The following is a 25,663-nucleotide window of genomic DNA, read 5'->3' as shown; positions in this document are numbered from 1 at the left end:
CCAGTTATATCTGGGACTGGCTGTGTTTGGGCTGGGAGTGTCTGATACTGGTTATATCTGGGACTGGCTGTGTTTGGGCTGGGAGTGTCTGATACCAGTTATATCTGGGACTGGCTGTGTTTGGGCTGTGAGTGTCTGATACCGGTTATATCTGGGACTGGCCGTGTTTGGGGCAGGAGTGTCTGATACCGGTTATATCTGGGACTGGCCGTGTTTGGGGCAGGAGTGTCTGATACCGGTTATATCTGGACTGGCCGTGTTTGGGGCAGGAGTGTCTGATACCGGTTATATCTGGGACTGGCCGTGTTTGGGGCAGGATTGTCTGATACCGGTTATATCTGGGACTGGCCGTGTTTGGGGCAGGAGTGTCTGATACCGGTTATATCTGGGACTGGCTGTGTTTGGGCTGGGAGTGTCTGATACCGGTTATATCTGGGACTGGCTGCGTTTGGGGCAGGAGTGTCTGATACCGGTTATATCTGGGACTGGCTGTGTTTCACGCTGGGAGTGTCTGATACCGGTCATATCTGGGACTGGCTGTGTTTGGGCTGGGAGTGTCTGATACCGGTTATATCTGGGACTGGCTGTGTTTCACGCTGGGAGTGTCTGATACCGGTTATATCTGGGACTGGCTGTGTTTGGGCTGGGAGTGTCTGATACCGGTTATATCTGGGACTGGCTGTGTTTGGGCTGGGAGTGTCTGATACCGGTTATATCTGGGACTGGCTGTGTTTGGGCTGGGAGTGTCTGATACCGGTTATATCTGGGACTGGCTGTGTTTGGGCTGGGAGTGTCTGATACCGGTTATATCTGGGATTGGCTGTGTTTGGGCTGGGAGTGTCTGATACCGCTTATATCTGGGACTGGCTGTGTTTCACGCTGGGAGTGTCTGATACCGGTTATATCTGGGACTGGCTGTGTTTCCCGCTGGGAGTGTCTGATACCAGTTATATCTGGGACTGGCTGTGTTTGGGGCAGGAGTGTCTGATACTGGTTATATCTGGGACTGGCTGTGTTTGGGCTGGGAGTGTCTGATACCGGTTATATCTGGGACTGGCCGTGTTTGTTGCAGGAGTGTCTGATACCGGTTATATCTGGGACTGGCTGTGTTTGGGGCAGGAGTGCCTGATACCGGTTACATCTGGGAATGGCTGTGTTTGGGGCAGGAGTGTCTGATACCGGTTACATCTGGGACTGGCCGTGGTTGGGTGGGAGTGTCTGATACCGGTTATATCTGGTACTGGCCGTGGTTGGGTGGGAGTGTCTGATACCGGTTATATCTGGGACTGGCCGTGGTTGGGTGGGAGTGTCTGATACCGGTTATATCTGGGACTGGCCGTGTTTGTGGGGGTGCGAGTGTCTGATACCGGTCATATCTGGGACCGACTGTGTTTGGGGCAGGAGTGTATGATACCGGTTACATCTGGGACAGGCTGTGTTTGGGCTGGGAGTGTTTGATACCGGTCATATCTGGGAATGGCTGTGTTTGGGGCAGGAGTGTATGATACCGGTTATATCTGGGACTGGCTGTGTTTGGGCTGGGAGTGTCTGATACCGGTTATATCTGGGACTGGCTGTGTTTGGGGCAGGAGTGTCTGATACCGGTTATATCTGGGACTGGCCGTGTTTGGGGCAGGAGTGTCTGATACCGGTTATATCTGGGACTGGCCGTGTTTGGGCTGGGAGTGTCTGATTCCGGTTATATCTGGGACTGGCCGTGTTTGGGCTGGGAGTGTCTGATACCGGTCATATCTGGGTCTGGGCTGTGTTTAGTGGGGTGGGAGTATCTGATACCGGTTATTTCTGGGTCTGGGCTGTGTTTAGTGGGGTGGGAGTATCTGATACTGGTTATATCTGGGACTGGGCTGTGTTTAGTGGGGTGGGAGTGTCTGACACCGGTTATATCTGGGACTGGCTGTGTTTAGAGGGGTGGGAGTATCTGATACTGGTTATATCTGGGTCTGGGCTGTATTTAGAGGGTGGGAGTATCTTATGGTGGTTATATCTGGGACTGGAACAAAGACAGAATTACCTGGAAAAACTCAGCAGGTCTGGCAGCATCGGCGGAGAAGAAAAGAGTTGACGTTTCGAGTCCTCATGACCCTTCAACAGAACTAGGTGAATCCAAGGAAGGGGTGAAATATAAACTGGTTTAAGGTGTGTGTGGGCGGGGTCGGGGTGGGGGGGCGGGGGTGGGGGTTGGCGTGTGGGGGCGGGGGGTGGTGGCGGGAGAGAAGCGGAGGGGGGTGGTGTGGTTGTAGGGACAAACAAGCAGTGATAGAAGCAGATCACCAAAAGATGTCACAGACAACAGAACAAAAGAACACATAGGTGTTGAAGTTGGTGATATTATCTAAATGAATGTGCTAATTAAGAATGGATGGTAGGGCACTCAAGGTATAGCTCTAGTGGGGGTGGGAGGAGCATAAAAGATTTAAAAAATTTAAAAATAATGGAAATAGGTGGGAAAAGAAAAATCTATATAATTTATTGGAAAAAACAAAAGGAAGGGGGAAACAGAAACGGGGTGGGGATGGAGGAAGGAGCTCAAGACCTAAAGTTGTTGAATTCAATATTCAGTCCGGAAGGCTGTAAAGTGACTAGTCGGAAGATGAGGTGTTGTTCCTCCAGTTTGCATTGGACTTCACTGGAACAATGCAGCAAGCCAAGGACAGACATGTGGGCAAGAGAGCAGGGTGGAGTGTTAAAATGGCAAGCGACAGGGAGGTTTGGGTCATTCTTGCGGACAGACCGCAGATGTTCTGCAAAGCGGTCGCCCAGTTTACGTTTGGTTTCTCCAATGTAGAGGAGACCACATTGGGAGCTACGAATACTGTAGACTAAGTTGGGGGAAATGCAAGTGAAATGCTGCTTCACTTGAAAGGAGTGTTTGGGCCCTTGGATGGTGAGGAGAGAGGAAGTGAAGGGGCAGGTGTTGCATCTTTTGCGTGGGCATGTGGAGGTGCCGTGGGTGGGGGTTGAGGAGTAGGGGGTAATGGAGGAGTGGACCAGGGTGTCCCGGAGGGAACGATCCCTACGGAATGCCGACAGCGGGGGTGAAGGGAAGATGTGTTTGGCTGTGTTTAGTGGGTTGGGAGTGCCTGATACCAGTTATATGTGGGTTTGGGCTGTGTTTAGCAGCGTGGGCGTGTCTGATACCGGTTATATCTGGGACTGGATGTGTTAAGTGTCTGACACTGATTAAATTTGGACTCTTTGGGGTTTTGGTTCTGGATCAGTTCCTATTGCTCAAATTATTCCATTCATTCACCACTTGTGATATTCTGAAATTAACACCTATATCAGTTACAGTATTGTGCTGGAAATGTCTGTGTTACCATGGGCAGTTCCCACCGTAGACTTTCAAGTCGGTCAAAGGCTGGGCTTAGCTGTGTTGCCCTCCCTGGTTGATTAACTTGGAGCTCTGACTGTCTAGGCTGGTAAAGCCTTATCATTTCAGGAGGGATGGTAAGATGCCAGGTACCTGTGGAGCACTAGTCTGGGTGTTAGTGGGTGAGGTGGGGGAAAGGGTTCTAGTAGTGAAGATGCCTATATTTTCTGAGTTGAACTTTTTTGTCCTAATTAAAATTCCTGTTCGTGTGCAGCAGAGCCCTGTGGTTGGCAGCTATGCTCCACCGTTACCTGTGAACACGCCTGGTTATGAGGGGATGTCAGCTGCTCCAAGACCCTCCGCCCACCTCCCTCCACCTCAGGGGAACAAGAGACGCTTCACTGAAGAGAGTGAGGAGGAATCGGCACTGCTGGGGTACCAGGTGGGAGATGCGCCCTTACTCACTGCAGGATTGTGAAAGGCAGCAAGACGCGGGTTTTGTAGGCACTGAATCCTAGCTGACTATTAGCTGCTTGTATTTGCACTGTGCCTGTCCTCTACATCATTAGACTCCCCAGGCCAAAAGTGGCTATTGAATTTCTTCTCCCTCTTTTGGATCCTGTCCCCACAGTCCTCAACCAGGTTATACTGAGGCCTCACATCACCATGGTCAGAGAAGCTGAAGGGACCAGTTTTGCTCATTTTGTAGCCCCATTCTGGGACCAGAGCGTATCATTTTACCAACACTCCAGTGCAGTCCTTTGAGAGATCTACCTTGTCACAGGGACTGTGTGCGAGGCACTGTTTGGTTACCAGTCTGGTAAAGGGTCTTCTCTTAGCCCTGTCCTTATCAAAGTGAGTGTTTTGGGCGTATATTTGTGTGTTTGAATGGGGATGTGTGTGTGTGTGAGATTTTGATGTAGCAGCATAAGGCACTCAGCTGCCCTCCCCTGGGTGTGTTTCAGATTTACTCTATTTAGTGCTAAATGATGAAGGTGGAAATGTCTCCAGGCCTCGAAAGCATGCAGGAGGTATGCTGTCGATCATCTCTATGTGGTTGTTGCAGCCAGGGAGGTTTTACTAAGAGAAGGGGGTTGAGGGCCTATTATTGTACAGGGTGGTACTAGTAACAGAACAGCAACATATCCGGAAACACTGCATTCCTTTTCAACAGTACAGATCTTGTGAGCGAAGGTTTCAATCAGGAGGTGATGCATCTCCAGTAGACCTGGTTAATGGACTTGGAATAGGGTAGTGTTCAACAATGCTTATAAACAAAACCATTTTTATATAGCACAAGTTAGATACAGAGTAAAGCTCCCTCTACACTGTTCCCATCAAACACTCCCAGGACAGGGACAGCACGGGGTTAGATACAGAGTAAAGCTCCCTCAACACTGTCCCCATCAAACACTCCCAGGACAGGTACAGCACAGGGTTAGATACAGAGTAAAGTTCCCTCTACACTGTCCCCATCAAACACTCCCAGGACAGGTACAGCACGGGGTTAGATACAGAGTAAAGCTCCCACTACACTATCCCCATCAAACACTCCCAGGACAGGTACAGCACGGGGTTAGATACAGAGTAAAGCTCCCTCTAGAATCTCTACACAATGTTCCTCATTGCCACTAATAGAATAGCTGTCCTTTCACAAATTAGAGTGAGATTGCTATTTAATTTTGAATTGGTTGGTTTAGTTTAGTGGTCGGTGATCATTAGGATGTTGCCTAATTGAATTTCATGCCCTGCTTTCAAAGCTGTTTTACAAGTCTCTAGTTTCTGGCAGTATTGATTAGCATGTGCTATAGTAAGTAGGCCAGGGTGCCCAGGGCATTCGCTGCCTCCATCTCTGTGCTCACTTCTTTGGGCAGGAGCCCTCTCCCCGTTCAACGGATCCTTTTACCTGCCACCAATATTTTCCCTCCGCCTGGACCCCTCCTCTGGATTTTTACCTGCTCTTGATCTTTTCATTGAGAACTGTCGGCGTGACATTAGTTGTCTCAATTTCTCTGCTCCTCTCACCTACTCTAACCTGTCTCTCTCTCTCAACTTGCTGCACTCCGTTCTCTCAGGTCCAACCCTGACTTTGTCATCAAACCTGCCGACAAGGGTGGTGCTGTGGTTGTCTGGCGCACTGACCTCTACCTCGCAGAGGCTGAGCGTCAACTCGCAGACACTTCCTCCTACCTCCCCCTGGACCATGATCCCACCACTGAACATCAAGCCATTGTTTCCAGGACTGTCACTGACGTCATCTCCTCTGGAGATCTTCCCTCCACAGCTTCCAACTTCATAGCCTCCCAACCACGGACGGCCTGCTTCTACCTCCCACTCAAAATCCACAAACAAGACTGCCCTGGCAGACCAGTCGTGTCAGCCTGTTCCTGCCCCACGGAACTCATTTCTTGCTATCTTGACTCCATTCTCTCTCTCCTTGTCCTGTCTCTTCCCACCTGCATCCGCGATTCCTCTCATGCCCTACATCATATCAACAATTTCCAGTTCCCTGGCCCCAACCACCGCCTCTTCACCTTAGACGTCCAATCCCTCTACACCTTCGTCCCCCACCGGGATGGTCTGATGGCTCTCCGCTTCTTCCTCGAACAGAGGCCCCAACAATCCCCATCCACCACTACTCTCCTCCGTCTGGCTGAACTTGTTCTCACACTGAACAATTTCTCCTTAAACTCGTCTCACTTCATCTTAAGTAAAAGCTGTGGCTATGGGTATCCGCATGGGCCCCAGTTATGCTTGTCTCTTTATGGGGTATGTGGAACACTCCTTGTTCCAGTCCTACTCAGGCCCCCTCCCACAACTCTTTCTCCAGTACATTGATGATTACTTCGGTGCTGCTTCATGCTCTCATCTGGATCTGGAAAAATTTATTAATTTTGCTCCCGATTTCCACCCCTCCATCATTTTCACGTGGTCCATCTCTGACACTTCCCTTCCCTTCCTTGACCTCTCTGTCTCAATCTCTGGTGATAGACTATCTGCCAATATTCATTAAAAGCCTACCGACTCCCACAGCTACCTCGACTACAGCTCCTCACACCCTGCTTCCTGTAAGGACTCCATCCCATTCTCTCAGTTCCTTCGCCTCCGTTGCATCTGTTCTGATGATGCCACTTTCTAAAACAGTTCCTCTGACATGTCCTCCTTCTTCCTTAACTGAGGTTTTCCACCCATGGTGGTTGACAGGGCCCTCAACTGTGTCCGGCCCATCTCCCGAGCATCCGCCCTCACACACCTTCCTCTCCCTCCCAGAACCATGATAGGGTCCCCCTTGTCCTCACTTATCACCCCACCAGTCTCCGCGTTCAAAGGATCATCCTCTGCCATTTCCGCCAACTCCAGCATGATGCCACCAATAAACATATCTTCCCTTCCACACCCCGGTGGCATTCCGCAGGGATCGTTCCCTCCAGGACACCCTTGTCCACTCCTCCATCACTCCCTACACCTTAACCCCCTCCCACGGCACCTTCCCATGCAACCGCAGAAGGTGCAACACCTGCCATTTTACTTCCCCCCCTCCTCACCGTCCAGGGGCCCAAACACTCCTTTCAAGTGAAGCAGCATTTCACTTGCACTTCCCATAATTTAGTCTACTGCGTTTGCTGCTCCCAATGTGGTCTCCTCTACGTTGGAGAGACCAAATGCAGACTGAGTGACCGCTTTGCAGAACACCTTTGGTCTGTCCACAAGCATGACTCAGGCCTCTCGCTTGCCATTTCAACATACCATCCTGCTGTCATGCCCACGTGTCCGTCCTTGGCCTGCTGCAATGTTCCAGTGAAGCTCAACGCACGCTGGACGAACAACACCTCATCTTCTAGGCACTTTATAGACTTCCGGACTTAATATTGAGCTCAACAACTTCAGATCATGAACTCTCCTCCATCCCCACCCCCTTTCCGATCCCCCTTTTTCCAATAATTTATAATTTTTTTACAAATAAGTTTTTCTTTTCCCTTCTATTTTTAGATTTATTTCGATCTATTGTTTCATCTCCACCTTTTAGCCCATTTCAATCCCTTCCCCCCACCCCACCCCCACTAGGGCCATCTGTCACTTGCTCATCCTGCTTTCTACCCTTAATGTCCCCATTAGCACATCCTTTAGATAATATCACCACCATCAACACCTCTTTGTCCTTTCGTCTATGACATCTTTGGCAGTCTCTTCTTGGCCTCCACCTGTCGCTGGCCCCCCTATCGAGCTCTGTGTCCCACCCACCCCCTTCTACCAGCTTATATTTCGTCTCATTTCCATTTGTCTTAGTTCTGGTGAAGAGTCATACGGACTCGAAACGTCAACTGTATCCCTCTCCACAGATGCTGTCAGACCTGCTGAATTTTTCCAGATATTTTTGTTTTTGCCCAGGGCATGTGCTACTGGGCTGGCCTGGTCTGCATGTTGAAAGATCATTGGGGAAGAGCAGCTACTATAAGTTGCTTTCATTGCAGGCTCTCTTCCTGTCTCTTGGAATGAACAGTGCCAAAATTCAGGGCATGGAGTACCAGCCTCCGCAGCAGACTGTGAAATCTGGAATAGGGGACGTTTGTTTCAGCCTTGGAACTAGTCAGGCTGGTGCATCTTTTAAATAGACTTGGGTAGTCAGTATGTGTTCACATCTGAAACCTAGCAATGGGATGCTGCGGTTGGAAGCATTGTTACTGCTGCTAATGCTGCTGCTTTTTTCTGCTCATAGCATGGACCCATTCATATGACTAATTTAGGTACAGGGTCCTCTCAGACCGGACGAAGTGGAACTGGTGTGATCTTCGCTGATCCCTGTGGCAGAGCGAAGGAGAGGGACAGGTGGGTGTCTCTGCCTTGTTCTTTTTAAAAATTTGAGTGGGCTTCAGGAAACATATCCCACAGTGTGGTTCTGATCCCCACATGTGCCAGCCTCCTGTTGAGGTTCATTGCTGAGTCAGCTGATTCCTGGTCTCGAGCTAGGGCCTTTGGCAGTACGGATGATCCTGCTATGAGAATCACCCAACAAAATGTGTCTGTACCTTCAGTGCTGTCTCCTGTCCAATGACCTGGCTGTGCTGGAGCGTCAGAGGCTGTTTGCATGTTATGCACTGTGAACACTTGTTAGTATTGAGAGGGTATTGGATCCTAATCTGACTCTCGTTTCCATCAAGATCAGAGCTAGCATGTCATGCAACCTGGGTGTGTTGTTGGGCTACTGAAGGTCAATTACCTTCACACAGGTTGGGAATAATTCGGGCTCCTTCCTATTCTGTGGGTCAGTAACCCAGGGAGAGTAACCCTGCACAGGGATATGAGCTGGATTCTCCTGTTCTGTGGGTCAGTACCCCAGGGAGACTAACCCTGCACAGGGATGTGAGCTGGGATCTCCTGTTCTGTGGGTCAGTACCCCAGGGAGAGTAACTCTGCACAGGGATATGAGCTGGAGTCTCCTGTTCTGTGGGTCAGTACACCAGGGAGAGTAACTCTGCACAGGGATGTGAGCTGGAGTCTCCTGTTCTGTGGGTCAGTACACCAGGGAGAGTAACCCTGCACAGGGATTTGAGCTGGGATCTCCTGTTCTTTGGGTCAGTACCCCAGGGAGAGTGACCCTGCACAGGGATGTGAGCTGGGATCTCCTGTTCTGTGGGTCAGTACCCCAGGGAGAGTGACCCTGCACAGGGATGTGAGCTGGAGTCTCCTGTTGTGTGTGTCAGTACCCCAGGGAGGATAACCCTGCACAGGGATGTGAGCTGGAGTCTCCTGTTCTGTGGGTCAGTACCCCAGGGAGAGTGACTCTGCACAGGGATGTGAGCTGGGATCTCCTGTTGTGTGAGTCAGTACATCAGGGAGAGTAACCCTGCACAGGGATGTGAGCTGATTCTCCTGTTGTGTGGGTTAGTACACCAGGGAGAGTAACTCTGCACAGGGATATGAGCTGGGATCTCCTGTTCTGTGTGTCAGTACCCCAGGGAGAGTAACCCTGCACAGGGATGTGAGCTGGAGTCTCCTGTTCTGTGTGTCAGTACACCAGGGAGAGTAACCCTGCACAGGGATGTGAGCTGGAGTCTCCTGTTCTGTGGGTCAGTACACCAGGGAGAGTAACCCTGCACAGGGATGTGAGCTGGAGTCTCCTGTTCTGTGGGTCAGTACCCCAGGGAGAGTAACCCTGCACAGGTATGTGAGCTGGAGTCTCCTGTTCTGTGGGTCAGTACCCCAGGGAGAGTAACTCTGCACAGGGATGTGAGCTGATTCTCCTGTTGTGTGGGTCAGTACACCAGGGAGAGTGACCCTGCACAGGGATGTGAGCTGGAGTCTCCTGTTCTCAGTGCTGTTGGTTTGTGTATTCACATAATGATGGGCTGATCTGGGGAATTGTAAGCACCATGTAGAAACCTACCAGGAGTAGCTTTAATGGATAGTCTGTGCCTGCACTTCCATTGTGGATTTCTCATTTTCATTTTGTGACATTGAATATGTTGCATTAAATCTCACTTGTTAAGTATTTTCATGCCTGGTTTTCTGTACGGAGGTTAAACTTGTCTAACCGTAACTCTGCTCTGCCCTCGCAGGCAACTGATGCCCCCACCACCGCGACTTCTGAACGAAGGGTTTGTACAGCCAGAAGACCACCGGGGGATGTATGGACCTCCAGCGAATCTGGGTGAGTCAGCTGCTTAGTCCACAACTCGGGATTGATTGAAGGTCATAATGGTGATGGAGAGCTGTGGTTTCTGAGGATACTTCTTTATCAGCTCAGAACCTGCGAAGCAGCAGTTTCCCTACAATAGCAAAATTAGTTGGGAGGCCCTTCTCACCAATTCCAGCTTTGTCTGTCGTTGGAACCTTACAACTTTACAAACACAGGAAGAGTTCATTCTTTTAAATAACGGATATCGTGCCCTGACCAAAGGGGGATTATTGGGAGAGATTTGGTCTGTTTGGCAGTATAACATAGAATGTCTTTGCCCAGCTGTATGGTGAAAGACTGAGACTCACTGACCAGAACGTAGTATCAGGAGGAGGCATTCAACCCCTTGAGCCTGTTCCATCATTCAGTGAGATCATGGCTGACCTGTGACCTAACCCCTCTTTGCCCCATATCCCTAAATAACTTTGTTTGAAGAAGTGTTTCATAATTGCGCTCCTGAAAGGTCTGGCTTTCATTTTTCGGCTAATCTTTCGTCTTAGACTCTCCCAAACAACAGAAATAGTTTCTCTTGCTCTCTTCCTGTTAATTCCTTGAAAACTGATTGAATCACCCCTTCACCTTCAGAATTCCAGGGAAGAACAAGCCTAAGTTGTGTAATTTCTCCTCACGTTTTAACCCTTAGAGTCCAGGTATCATTCTGATAAATCTCCACTGCAGCCCAGAATTGTTCTCAGTAACTCCAGGTGTGGCCTAACCAGGACTTTGTTTAGCTGAAGTATGACTTCCCCCCCCCTTGTATTCTAACCCTTCAGATATAATGGCCGGTGTTTGATTATGCTCTGTAGCTCTTCATGACACGTTAGTGATTTATGTACTTGGAGCCTCACTGAAGTTTCTTTGAACCAGCGCTGTTTCTAACTTGTCGCCATTTCGAGAGTCCACCTGTTCTCTCATTCTAAAATGGATGCCCTGACATTTCCCCAGATTGGAATCCATTTCACCCATTCACCTAATCTGTTAATATTTCTGTCATTTCACACTTCAGCCTACACAGCTTATGATGTCGCCAATCTTGGTGCCATCGGCAAATTTGAATGTGTGGCTCTCTATTCCAGCATCTAAGTCGCTAATGAATATAGGGGTTAGTTGAGATTCCAACACAGATCCGTGTGGGACACCAGCAGTCACATCCTCTCAGTGAGATTACCTGCCTGGTATCCCTACACTCGGTTTCCTGTCACTCAGCCAATTTCTGAAGCGGGTCAATGATTCCTTCAATCCCATACACTTCAACCTGAGCTAACCTGCTCTTAGGAGGGACTTTATCAGACACATTCGTGAAGTCCATAGAAATAACATCCATAGACATTTTCCACTTCAGTCACCTCTTCAAAAGATTCCACCAAATTCATCAGGCATGAGCAGCTGTGTACTGACTGTAACAACACCGAGTATCACTAAGCAGCTGTGTACTGATTTTCTGTCTGTAACAACACTGAGTATCACTGAGCAGCAGCGTAGGGACTTACTGTCTGTAACAACACCAAGTCTCACTGAGTGGCTGTGTACTGACTCACTGTCTGTAACAACACCGAGTCTCACTGAGCGGCTGTGTACTGACTCACTGTCTGTAACAACACCGAGTATCACTGAGCGGCTGTATACTGACTCACTGTCTGTAAGAACACCGAGTATCACTGAGCAGCAGTGTAGGGATTTACTGTCTGTAACAACACTGAGTCTCACTGAGTGGCTGTGTACTGACTCTCTGTCTGTAACAACACCGAGTCTCACTGAGCGGCTGTGTACTGACTCACTGTCTGCAACAATACCGAGTTTCACTGAGCGGCTGTGTACTGACTCACTGTCTGTAACAACACTGAGTCTCACTAAGCAGCTGTGTACTGACTCACTGTCTGTAACAACACCGAGTCTCACTGAGCGGCTGTGTACTGACTCACTGTCTAACAACACCGAGTCTCACTGAGCGGCTGTGTACTGACTCACTGTCTGTAACAACACCGAGTCTCACTGAGTGGCTGTGTACTGACTCACTGTCTAACAACACCGAGTCTCACTGAACGGCTGTGTACTGACTCACTGTCTGTAACAACACCGAGTGGCTGTGTACTGACACACTGTCTGTAACAACACCGAGTCTCACTGAGCGGCTGTGTACTGACTCACTGTCTGTAACAACACCGAGTCTCACTGAGCAGCTGTGTACAGACTCACTCTCTGTAACAACACTGAGTCTCACTGAGCGGCTGTGTACTGACTCACTGTCTGTAACAACACCTAGTCTCACTGAGCGGCTGTGTACTGACTCACAGTCTGTAACAACACCGAGTCTCACTGAGCAGCAGTGTACTGACTCACAGTCTGTAACAACACCGAGTCTCACTGAGTGGCTGTGTACTGACTCACTGTCTGTAACAACACTGAGTCTCACTGAGCGGCTGTGTACTGACTCACTGTCTGTAACAACACCTAGTCTCACTGAGCGGCTGTGTACTGACTCTCAGTCTGTAACAACACCGAGTCTCACTGAGTGGCTGTGTACTGACTCACTGTCTGTAACGATACTGAGTCTCACTGAGCGGCTGTGTACTGACTCACTGTCTGTAACAACACTGAGTCTCACTAAGCGGCTGTGTACTGACTCACTGTCTGTAACAACACCGAGTATCACTGAGCGGCTGTGTACTGACTCACTGTCTGTAACAACACCGAGTCTCACTGAGCGGCTGTGTACTGACTCACTGTCTGTAACAACACCGAGTATCACTGAGTGGCTGTGTACTGACTCACTGTCTGTAACAACACCGAGTCTCACTGAGCGGCTGTGTACTGACTCACTGTCTGTAACAACACCGAGTGGCTGTGTACTGACACACTGTCTGTAACAACACCAAGTCTCACTGAGCGGCTGTGTACTGACTCACTGTCTGTAACAACACCGAGCCTCACTGAGCGGCTGTGTACTGACTCACTGTCTGTAACAACACTGAGTCTCACTGAGTGGCTGTGTACTGACTCACAGTCTGTAACAACACCGAGTCTCACTGAGCAGCTGTGTACTGACTCACTGTCTGTAACAACACCGAGTTTCACTGAGCGGCTGTGTAGTGATTCACTGTCTGTAACAACACTGAGTCTCACTGAGCGGCTGTGTACGGACTGTCTGTAACAACACTGAGTCTCACTGAGCGGCTGTGTACTGACTTACTGTCTGTAACAACACCTAGTCTCACTGAGCGGCTGTGTACTGACTCACAGTCTGTAACAACACCGAGTCTCACTGAGCAGCAGTGTACTGACTCACAGTCTGTAACAACACCGAGTCTCACTGAGTGGCTGTGTACTGACTCACTGTCTGTAACAACACTGAGTCTCACTGAGCGGCTGTGTACTGACTCACAGTCTGTAACAACACCGAGTCTCACTGAGCAGCTGTGTACTGACTCACTGTCTGTAACAACACCGAGTTTCACTGAGCGGCTGTGTAGTGATTCACTGTCTGTAACAACACTGAGTCTCACTGAGCGGCTGTGTACGGACCGTCGGTAACAACACTGAGTCTCACTGAGCGGCTGTGTACGGACTGTCTGTAACAACACTGAGTCTCACTGAGCAGCTGTGTACTGACTTACTGTCTGTAACAACACCTAGTCTCACTGAGCGGCTGTGTACTGACTCACAGTCTGTAACAACACCGAGTCTCACTGAGCAGCAGTGTACTGACTCACAGTCTGTAACAACACCGAGTCTCACTGAGTGGCTGTGTACTGACTCACTGTCTGTAACAACACTGAGTCTCACTGAGCGGCTGTGTACTGACTCACTGTCTGTAACAACACCTAGTCTCACTGAGCGGCTGTGTACTGACTCACTGTCTGTAACAACACTGAGTCTCACTGAGCGGCTGTGTACTGACTCACAGTCTGTAACAACACCGAGTCTCACTGAGCAGCTGTGTACTGACTCACTGTCTGTAACAACACCGAGTTTCACTGAGCGGCTGTGTAGTGATTCACTGTCTGTAACAACACTGAGTCACACTGAGCAGCTGAGTACGGACTGTCTGTAACAACACTGAGTCTCACTGAGCGGCTGTGTACGGACTGTCTGTAACAACACTGAGTCTCTCTGAGTGGCTGTGTACTGACTCACTGTCTGTAACAACACCGAGCCTCACTGAGCGGCTGTGTACTGACTCACTGTAACAACACCGAGCCTCACTGAGTGGCTGTGTACTGACTCACTGTCTGTAACAACACCTAGTCTCACTGAGCGGCTGTGTACTGACTCACTGTCTGCAACAACACCGAGCCTCACTGAGTGGCTGTGTACTGACTCACTGTCTGTAACAACACCGAGTTTCACTGAGCGGCTGTGTACGGACTTTCTGTAACAACACTGAGTCTCACTGAGCGGCTGAGTGCGGACTGTCTGTAACAACACCGAGTCTCACTGAGCGGCTGTGTAGTGATTCACTGTCTGTAACAACACCGAGTCTCACTGAGCGGCTGTGTAGTGATTCACTGTCTGTAACAACACCGAGTCTCACTGAGCGGCTGTGTAGTGATTCACTGTCTGTAACAACACTGAGTCTCACTGAGCGGCTGTGTACGGACTGTGCGTAGCAACACCGAGTCTCACTGAGCGGCTGTGTAGTGATTCACTGTCTGTAACAACACTGAGTCTCACTGAGTGGCTGAGTACGGACTGTCTGTAACAACACCGAGCCCCACTGAGCGGCTGTGTACTGACTCACTGTCTGTAACAACACCGAGCCTCACTGAGCGGCTGTGTACTGACTCACTGTCTGTAACACCACTGAGTCTCACTGAGCGGCTGTGTACTGACTCACAGTCTGTAACAACACCGAGTCTCACTGAGCAGCTGTGTACTGACTCACTGTCTGTAACAACACCGAGTTTCACTGAGCGGCTGTGTAGTGATTCACTGTCTGTAACAACACTGAGTCTCACTGAGCGGCTGTGTACGGACTGTCTGTAACAACACTGAGTCTCACTGAGCGGCTGTGTACTGACTTACTGTCTGTAACAACACCTAGTCTCACTGAGCGGCTGTGTACTGACTCACAGTCTGTAACAACACCGAGTCTCACTGAGCAGCAGCGTACTGACTCACAGTCTGTAACAACACCGAGTCTCACTGAGTGGCTGTGTACTGACTCACTGTCTGTAACAACACCAAGTCTCACTGAGCGGCTGTGTACTGACTCACTGTCTGTAACAACACCGAGCCTCACTGAGCGGCTGTGTACTGACTCACTGTCTGTAACAACACTGAGTCTCACTGAGCGGCTGTGTACTGACTCACAGTCTGTAACAACACCGAGTCTCACTGAGCAGCTGTGTACTGACTCACTGTCTGTAACAACACCTAGTCTCACTGAGCGGCTGTGTACTGACTCACAGTCTGTAACAACACCGAGTCTCACTGAGCAGCAGTGTACTGACTCACAGTCTGTAACAACACCGAGTTTCACTGAGCGGCTGTGTAGTGATTCACTGTCTGTAACAACACTGAGTCTCACTGAGCGGCTGTGTACGGACCGTCTGTAACAACACTGAGTCTCACTGAGCGGCTGTGTACGGACTGTCTGTAACAACACTGAGTCTCACTGAGCAGCTGTGTACTGACTTACTGTCTGTAACAACACCTAGTCTCACTGAGCGGCTGTGTACTGACTCACAGTCTGTAACAACACCGAGTCTCACTGAGCAGCAGTGTACTGACTCACAGTCTGTAACAACACCGAGTCTCACTGAGTGGCTGTGTACTGACTCACTGTCTGTAACAACACTGAGTCTCACTGAGCGGCTGTGTACTGACTCACTGTCTGTAACAACACCTAGTCTCACTGAGCGGCTGTGTACTGACTCACTGTCTGTAACAACACTGAGTCTCACTGAGCGGCTGTGTACTGACTCACAGTCTGTAACAACACCGAGTCTCACTGAGCAGCTGTGTACTGACTCACTGTCTGTAACAACACCGAGTTTCACTGAGCGGCTGTGTAGTGATTCACTGTCTGTAACAACACTGAGTCACACTGAGCAGCTGAGTACGGACTGTCTGTAACAACACTGAGTCTCACTGAGCGGCTGTGTACGGACTGTCTGTAACAACACTGAGTCTCACTGAGCGGCTGTGTAGTGACTCACTGTCTGTAACAACACCGAGTCTCACTGAGCGGCTGTGTACTGACTCACTGTCTGTAACAACACCGAGTCTCACTGAGCGGCTGTGTAGTGATTCACTGTCTGTAACAACACTGAGTCTCACTGAGTGGCTGTGTACGGACTGTCTGTAACAACACTGAGTCTCACTGAGCGGCTGTGTATGGACTGTCTGTAACAACACTGAGTCTCACTGAGCGGCTGTGTACGGACTGTCTGTAACAACACCGAGTCTCACTGAGCGGCTGTGTAGTGATTCACTGTCTGTAACAACACTGAGTCTCACTGAGTGGCTGAGTACGGACTGTCTGTAACAACACCGAGCCCCACTGAGCGGCTGTGTACGGACTGTCTGTAACAACACTGAGTCTCACTGAGTGGCTGTGTACGGACTGTCTGTAACAACACTGAGTCTCACTGAGTGGCTGAGTACGGACTGTCTGTAACAACACTGAGTCTCACTGAGCGGCTGTGTAGTGACTCACTGTCTGTAACAACACCGAGTCTCACTGAGCGGCTGTGTACTGACTCACTGTCTGTAACAACACCGAGTCTCACTGAGCGGCTGTGTAGTGATTCACTGTCTGTAACAACACTGAGTCTCACTGAGTGGCTGTGTACGGACTGTCTGTAACAACACTGAGTCTCACTGAGTGGCTGTGTACGGACTGTCTGTAACAACACTGAGTCTCACTGAGTGGCTGAGTACGGACTGTCTGTAACAACACCGAGCCCCACTGAGCGGCTGTGTACGGACTGTCTGTAACAACACCGAGCCCCACTGAGTGGCTGTGTACGGACTGTCTGTAACAACACCGAGCCTCACTGAGCGGCTGTGTACGGACTGTCTGTAACAACACTGAGTCTCACTGAGTGGCTGTGTACGGACTGTCTGTAACAACACTGAGTCTCACTGAGTGGCTGAGTACGGACTGTCTGTAACAACACCGAGCCCCACTGAGTGGCTGTGTACGGACTGTCTGTAACAACACCGAGCCTCACTGAGCGGCTGTGTACGGACTGTCTGTAACAACACTGAGTCTCACTGAGCGGCTGTGTACGGACTGTCTGTAACAACACTGAGTCTCACTGAGCGGCTGTGTACGGACTGTCTGTAACAACACCGAGCCTCACTGAGCGGCTGTGTACGGACTGTCTGTAACAACACCGAGTCTCACTGAGCGGCTGTGTACGGACTGTCTGTAACAACACCGAGTCTCACTGAGCGGCTGTGTACGGACTGTCTGTAACAACACCGAGTCTCACTGAGCGGCTGTGTACGGACTGTCTGTAACAACACTGAGTCTCACTGAGCGGCTGTGTAGGGACTGTCTGTAACAACACTGAGTCTCACTGAGCGGCTGTGTACGGACTGTCTGCAACAACACTGAGTCTCACTGAGCGGCTGTGTACGGACTGTCTGTAACAACACCGAGTCTCACTGAGCGGCTGTGTACGGACTGTCTGTAACAACACCGAGTCTCACTGAGCGGCTGTGTACGGACTTTCTGTAACAACACTGAGTCTCACTGAGCGGCTGTGTACGGACTGTCTGTAACAACACCGAGCCTCACTGAGCGGCTGAGTACGGACTGTCTGTAACAACACCGAGCCTCACTGAGCGGCTGTGTACGGACTGTGTAACAACACTGAGTCTCACTGAGCGGCTGTGTACGGACTGTCTGTAACAACACTGAGCCTCACTGAGCGGCTGTGTACGGACTGTCTGTAACAACACGGAGTCTCACTGAGCGGCTGTGTACGGACTGTCTGTAACAACACCGAGTTTCACTGAGCGGCTGTGTACGGACTGTCTGTAACCACACTGAGTCTCACTGAGCGGCTGTGTACGGACTGTCTGTAACAACACTGAGCCTCACTGAGCGGCTGTGTACGGACTGTCTGTAACAACACCGAGTCTCACTGAGCGGCTGTGTACGGACTGTCTGTAACAACACCGAGTCTCACTGAGTGGCTGAGTACGGACTGTCTGTAACAACACCGAGCCCCACTGAGCGGCTGTGTATGGACTGTCTGTAACAACACTGAGTCTCACTGAGCGGCTGTGTACGGACTGTCTGTAACAACACCGAGTCTCACTGAGCGGCTGTGTACGGACTGTCTGTAACAGCACCGAGTCTCACTGAGCGGCTGTGTACGGACTGTCTGTAACAACACCGAGTCTCACTGAGCGGCTGTGTACGGACTGTCTGTAACAACACCGAGTCTCACTGAGCGGCTGTGTACGGACTGTCTGTAACAACACTGAGTCTCACTGAGCGGCTGTGTACGGACTGTCTGTAACAACGCCGAGTCTCACTGAGCGGCTGTGTACGGACTGTCTGTAACAACACTGAGTATCACTGAGCGGCTGTGTACGGACTATCTGTAACAACACCGAGTCTCACTGAGCGGCTGTGTACGGACTGTCTGTAACAACACCGAGCCTCACTGAGCGGCTGTGTACGGACTGTCTGTAACAACACTGAGTCTCACTGAGCGGCTGTGTACGGACTGTCTGTAACAACACCGAGTCTCACTGAGCGGCTGTGTACGGACTGTCTGTAACAACACTGAGTCTCACTGAGCGGCTGTGTACGGACTGTCTGTAACAACACCGAGTCTCACTGAGCGGCTGTGTACGGACCGTCTGTAACAACACCGAGTCTCACTGAGCGGCTGTGTAGTGACTCACTGTCTGTAACAACACTGAGTCTCAATGAGCGGCTGTGTAGTGACTCACTGTCTGTAACAACACCGAGTCTCACTGAGCGGCTGTGTAGTGACTCACTGTCTGTAACAACACCGAGTCTCACTGAGTGGCTGTGTACTGACTCACAGTCTGTAACAACACCGAGTCTCACTGAGCGGCTGTGTACTGACTCACTGTCTGTATCAACAACGAGTCTCACTAAGTGGCTGTGTACTGACTCACTGTCTGTAACAACACCGAGTCTCACTGAGCGACCGTGTACGGACTCTCGTGTAAGTTGTTGGGGCATTTGGCACCGATTGTTTGCAGCCGAGGGTTTAGGTGCTGATCACAATGCCAGCGTTCACTGCCTGATGGGGCTGGAGACTGAACCTGGGTGATTCTTCCACGTGGTTTCCCTGCTTTTGGAAATTGGCAATTATCCCAGGTAGAACTGGTATATTTTTGATAACTTTATATATCTACCTGCCTTACTTTCCTCAATTTAGTTTTTGATTTGGAAGGAAACTTTCTAAATTTGAAGTGGCCATCCTGAAGTGTGTGATGTCTGTTGGTCCATCCCTGGTCTCTACGGAGATATCGGAACTCAACTGGACAGCAAAATGGGCTAGAACGGACTTCAGCCTGGATTTCTGCTCCTGATCACTGTCCACTGACCCCTGGGTTAGAGAGAGGGGAAATCAGCCAGGGTTCCTGCTCCTGATCATTGTCCAGTGATCCCTGGGTTAGAGAGAGGGGAAATCAGCCTGGATTTCTGCTCCTGATCACTGTCCACTGACCCCTGGGTTAGAGAGAGAGGGGAAATCAGCCAGGGTTCCTGCTCCTGATCATTGTCCAGTGATCCCTGGGTTAGAGAGAGAGGGGAAATCAGCCAGGGTTCCTGCTCCTGATCACTGTCCAGTGACCCCTGGGTTAGAGAGAGAGGGGAAATCAGCCAGGGTTCCTGCTCCTGATCACTGTCCAGTGACCCTGGGTTAGAGAGAGGGGAAATCAGCCAGGGTTCCTGCTCCTGATCATTGTCCAGTGACCCCTGGGTTAGAGAGAGGGGAAATCAGCCAGGGTTCCTGCTCCTGATCACTGTCTGCTGACCCATGGGTTAGAGAGAGGGGAAATTAGCCAGGGTTCCTGCTCCTGATCACTGTCCAGTGATCCCTGGGTTAGAGAGAGAGGGGAAATCAGCCTGGATTTCTGCTCCTGATCACTGTCCAGTGATCCCTGGGTTAGAGAGAGAGGGGAAATCAGCCAGGGTTCCTGCTCCTGATCACTGTCCAGTGATCCCTGGGTTAGAGAGAGGGGAAATCAGCCAGGGTTCCTGCTCCTGATCACTGTCCAGTGACCCTCGGGTTAGAGAGAGAGGGGAAATCAGCCAGGGTTCCTGCTCCTGATCACTGTCCAGTGATCCCTGGGTCAGAGAGAGAGGGGAAATCAGCCAGGGTTCCTGCTCCTGATCACTGTCCAGTGACCCCTGGGTCAGAGAGAGAGGGGAAATCAGCCAGGGTTCCTGCTCCTGATCACTGTCCAGTGATCCCTGGGTTAGAGAGAGAGGGGAAATCAGCCAGGGTTCCTGCTCCTGATCACTGTCCAGTGACCCTGGGTTAGAGAGAGGGGAAATCAGCCAGGGTTCCTGCTCCTGATCACTGTCCAGTGACCCCTGGGTCAGAGAGAGAGGGGAAATCAGCCAGGGTTCCTGCTCCTGATCACTGTCCAGTGATCCCTGGGTTAGAGAGAGGGGAAATTAACTAGGGTTCCTATGAACATACGAATCAGGAACAGGTGTAGGCCATTCGGGCACTCGAGCCTCCTCTGCCATTCAGTAAGACCATGGCTGATCTGACTGTAACCTCAACTCTGCATCCCTGCCTACCCCTGATAACCTTTCACCCCCTTGACATCAATCTGTCTACCTTTGCCTTAAAAATATTCAGACCCTGCTTCCACGGCCTTTTGAGGAAGAGAGTTCCAAAGACAATCAACCCCACCGAGAGAAAAATTTTCTCCTTATCTCTGTCTTAATTGAGTGCCTCCTTATTTTTAAACCATGACCCCTAGTTCTAGATTCTCTCACAAGAGGAAACATCCTCTCCACATCCCCCCCGTTAAGACCCCTCAGGGTCTTATATGTTTCAATCAAGTCGTCTCTTACTCTTCTAAACTCCGATGGATACAAGCCTAGTCTGTCCAGCCTTTCCTCATAACATAACCTGCCCATTCCAGGTATTAATCCAGTAAACCTCTGAACTGCTTCCAACACATTTACATCCTTCCTTAAATAAGGGGACCAATACTGTACACAGTATTCCAGATGTGGTCTCACTGGTGTTCTGTATAACTGAAGCATAATCTCCCTACTTTTGTATTCCATTCCCCTTGCAATAAATAACATTCTATTAGCTGTCCTAATTTCTTGCTGGACCTACATTCTAACCTTTTACCATTCATGCACTGGCACACCTATATCCCTCTCCATTTCAGAGCTCTGCAATCTCTCACCATTTAGATAATAAGCTTCTTTTTTATTTTTCCTGCCAAAATGGACAATTTCCCACTTTCCGACATTATACTCCATTTGCCAGGTCTTTGCTCACTCACTTAACCTATCTATATCCCTTTGTATGCTCCTTATGTCCTCTTCACATCTCATTGTCCTTCCTATATTTGTGTCATTAGTAAATTTAGCAACCATACCATTGGCCCCATCATCCAAGTCGTTTATATAAATTGTACAAAGTTGAGGCCCCAGCACTGATTTCGTTACATCTTGCCAACCAGAAAAACACTCATTTATGCCGACTCTCTGTTTTCTGTTCGCTGGCCAAACATCTGTCCATGCCGATATGTTACTCCCTACAGCATGAGCTTTTATTTTTCGCTCTAACCTTTGATGTGACACCTTATCAAATGCATTCTGGAAATCTAAATACAGTACATCCACAGGTTCCCCTTTATCCACAACATCTGTTACTTCTGCAAAGAACTCCCAACAAATTGGTTAAACATAATTTCCCTTTCACAAAACCATGTTGACTCTGCCTGGTTACCTTGAATTTTTCTAAGTGCTCTACTATAACTTCTTTAATAATAGCTTCTAACATTTTCTCTATGCCAAATGTTAAGCTAACTGGTCTGGAGTTTCCTGCTTTCTATCCACACATGATTGTAATTTTCCTGAGTTCCTCCCTCCCTTCCATTCCCTGATTTACAGCTATTTCTGGAATGTTTACTTGTATCCTTTATGGTGAAGACCGATGCAAAATACCTGTTCAATCCATCTCATTTTCCATTATTCGTTCCCCAGACTCACTTTCTATAGGATTAACACTCACTTTGTCAACTTTTTTCTTTTTTGAATACCTACAGAAATTCTTACTATCTTCCTTTATATTTCTAGCTAGCTTTCGTTTGTACTCTAATTTTTCCTTCCTTATCAAACTTTGTAAATCTTTGCTGTTTTTTATATTCTGTCCAATCTTCTGACCTGCCACCCATCCTTGTGCAATTATATGCTTTTTCTTGAAGTCTTTAACCACAGATGCCGGGGTCCACCTGTTGGAATTTTTCTTTCTTGTTGGATTTTATCTATTCTGTGTTTTCTGAAAGAAGACCCTTAAATGCCTGCCACTGCATCTCTGTTAACCTAACTTGCCAGTTCACTTTAGCTAGCTCTGCTTTCATGTCCTCATAATTGCCCTTATATAAGTTTAAAATTCTAGTCTGAGACCCAATCTTCTCTCCCTCAAACTGAATGTAAAATTCAATCATTTTATGATAGCTGCTTCAGAGGGGTGCCTTGACTATGAGATTATTAATTAAACCTATTTCGTTGCATCATACCAGGTCTAGTATAGCCTGCGGCCTGGTTGGTGCCAGAACATGCTGTTCTAAGAAACTATCCCAACAACATTCTATGAATTCTATATCTAGGCTACCATTGCCCATCTGATTTTTCTAGTCTATATGTAGATTAAAAACCACCAAGATTGTTGCCTTACCTTTCTGACAGGCTCCCATTATTTCTTCCTTTATACCCTGCCCTACCATATGGTTACTGTTAAGGGGCCTGTACACAACACCCACAAATGACTTCTTGCCTTTATCATTTTTCATTTCTACCTAAACCGCTACTACACCCTGGTTTCCTGAACTTAGGTCACTTCTCTCTATTCTGCTAATATCATCATTAATTAAGAGAGCTACCTCTCCATCATTTCCTAGCTTCCTTTACCCCCTAAATGTCATGTACTCTTTAATACTCTTGTACTCTTCCTGCTCCTGATTACCATCCAGTGACCCCTGGGTTAGAGAGACAGGAAATCAGCCAGGGTTCCTGCTCCTGATCGCTGTCCAGTGACCCCTAGGTTAGAGAGAGAGGGGAAATCAGCCAGGGTTCCTGCTCCTGATCACTGTCCAGTGACCCCTGGGTTAGAGAGAGAGGGGAAATCAGCCATGGTTCCTGCTCCTGATCACTGTCCACTGACCCCTGGGTTAGAGAGAGAGAGGAAATCAGCCATGGTTCCTGCTCCTGATCACTGTCCAGTGACCCCTGGGTTAGAGGGAGAGGGGAAATCAGCCAGGGTTCCTGCTCCTGATCACTGTCCAGTGATCCCTGGGTTAGAGGGAGAGGGGAAATCAGCCAGGGTTCCTGCTCCTGATCACTGTCCAGTGATCCCTGGGTTAGAGGGAGAGGGGAAATCAGCCAGGGTTCCTGCTCCTGATCACTGTCCAGTGATCCCTGGATCAGAGGGAGAGGGGAAATCAGCCAGGGTTCCTGCTCCTGATCACTGTCCAGTGATCCCTGGGTTAGAGAGAGATAGGGGAAATCAGCCAGGGTTCCTGCTCCTGATCACTGTCCAGTGATCCCTGTGTTATGGAGAGAGGGGAAATCAGCCAGGGTTCCTGCTCCTGATCACTGTCCAGTGACCCCTGGGTTAGAGAGAGAGAGGGGAAATCAGCCAGGGTTCCTGCTCCTGATCACTGTCCAGTGATCCCCAGGTTAGAGAGAGAGAGGAAATCAGCCAGGGTTCCTGCTCCTGATCACTGTCCCTAGTTTAGAGAGGGGAGTATAGAAGGACATGGTGTGGGGGCTGTACCTGAGGGAGGCTCAGTGGGATATTGGCATAAAACAGGAGAAACCTGGCTGACTTATATCTGTGGGTAAAGTTTAAATGCTGGCCCGAATGAAGAGCTCATGTCAGTCGTCCATGGGTTATTTTGTAAATCCCCTTGGTCAGAGTCAGCCCTACAAATGGGAATGGGGAAACTGATGGAGCCCCTTCTAACATCACCTTTTTATTTTTGTGTTTCTTTCTCTCTCTCTCTCTTTCATGGTTCTGCGGCTGCCGTTGCTGACGAAACATTGGTTGGTGCTAATCTACCTCCTTATGTGTTGGACTACTCGGCCCGTGTGCCAAACCTGCATTACATCTACAACAACAAACCCCTCCCAATAACAAACCCGTTTTTCTTCCTGAGCTGTTGTTTTTGGGACTGTTGATTTTGCTATGTGTGTCTGTCTGTCTGTCTGTCTGTCTGTGTGTGTGTGTGTCTCTTGTTCTTTGCCTGTCTGTAGATCATCTTGGGGAGCCTTCGATGAAGATGAGGAGAATGGGCGACCGGGGATCGCGGCTTGTGTCCTACAGCGGAGACTCATCAGATGAAGAAGAAGAACATTCCAGAAGGAGGCAAAGCATGGCGCATGGCTGGAGTGCAGAGTGCCACTACACACTACCCCCGCAGCGGGCCCAGCAACAGATGCCCTTCTGGATGGCGCCATAGTCAACTGGTTCTTCAAGAGTAAGCCTGAACCAGCAGCCAACCCCCAACCCAGCTGAAGATTATGATGGCCCTTGATGTTACTGTGAACTATTGGCATGCAGACTGGCAAAAAGACACTTGGCTCAGTGGAACAAAACTCCTTGGCCCTGTGGTGAGGGTGCCAGAGTTCTGCTGGTGCATGGTTAGAGTGTTAGAGCTTCAACCATTATGCTTCTTTTTTTGGGAGGGTGAGGTGGGGAAGTTTACCAAGAAACACTGAGTTCTCAAACTTTGAAGTTTACTTTTTTTTGTTTCCCTTGTGGTTTGTTGGAGTCTTGGGGACTGGTGTGGTAATGTCCTCACATTGGTGCATGGTGATGGTCTCTGCACACAGGATTGCCACGTTTGTATACTGGCTAATGGAATCCCTACTAACGCTCAACGAACTGGCTCTGGAAGGAACTAGAGCTGCACTGACTGATGTTAAAGGTACATTTCCCATTTTACTGCCTGGGAGTCTCTAATCAAATCACAGACTGCGTTATGCTGTAAGTTTCTATAAATGCTGGAGAGAGACACAAAGTTGTGGGATTCTGATTTAATGCCTGCAACTACTAGAGCAGCAGCCAGACATTTCTGCCTGTGTTCCTTCTTGCTAAGGGCTGGCCTGTATATTCCAGAACATTTCCCCTCCATCTCTCCCAGGCTTTGGCCTCGCCATTCTCTATTCTTCATGTGTATGTTGACTGAAATGCAGTTGGCTGAGAGTTTGCAGAAAACATCCCAACCAAATCTGCTGCTGTTAGCTCCTGACCTGTCCACATGCAGGGCAGGAACCCTGCTCCTTGGGATCACCCTGACTGCAGCTCTGACCTTGCTGGGGAGTAAATTCCACATTGAGCTTGGTCCCCTGGGATCAGCCACCAAGCAGTGAATTACCTAGCGGGATGGTGTGGTCTGGGAGGAGGTGATCTGAAGGGCATGGCACAGAGTGTTTTCTATCCAAGCCCTGTTAGCCA

General features: G+C 49.5%; 1 protein-coding gene across 3 annotated transcripts in view; it reads left to right on the top strand.

Annotated features, from left to right (window-relative positions):
- The window catches only part of khdc4 (KH domain containing 4, pre-mRNA splicing factor), a 118,014-nt gene extending 92,796 nt beyond the window's left edge, over positions 1-25,218 (top strand). For 2 of the 3 annotated variants that reach the window (XM_041179702.1, XM_041179704.1), the window contains exons 11-14: positions 3,606-3,773; positions 8,049-8,158; positions 9,889-9,980; positions 24,460-25,218. In XM_041179702.1, the coding sequence (XP_041035636.1) occupies positions 3,606-3,773; positions 8,049-8,158; positions 9,889-9,980; positions 24,460-24,665 (576 nt within the window). In that variant the 3' untranslated portion in view covers positions 24,666-25,218. The remainder of the gene's footprint in view (positions 1-3,605; positions 3,774-8,048; positions 8,159-9,888; positions 9,981-24,459) is intronic. The other variant, XM_041179703.1, reaches the window with a different exon arrangement.
- Positions 25,219-25,663: the final 445 nt, after the last annotated feature.

This window comes from Carcharodon carcharias, chromosome 36 (assembly GCF_017639515.1).
Source record: "Carcharodon carcharias isolate sCarCar2 chromosome 36, sCarCar2.pri, whole genome shotgun sequence".
Lineage (NCBI taxonomy): Eukaryota > Metazoa > Chordata > Chondrichthyes > Lamniformes > Lamnidae > Carcharodon > Carcharodon carcharias.
This window is presented reverse-complemented; position numbering and strand designations above follow the sequence as displayed.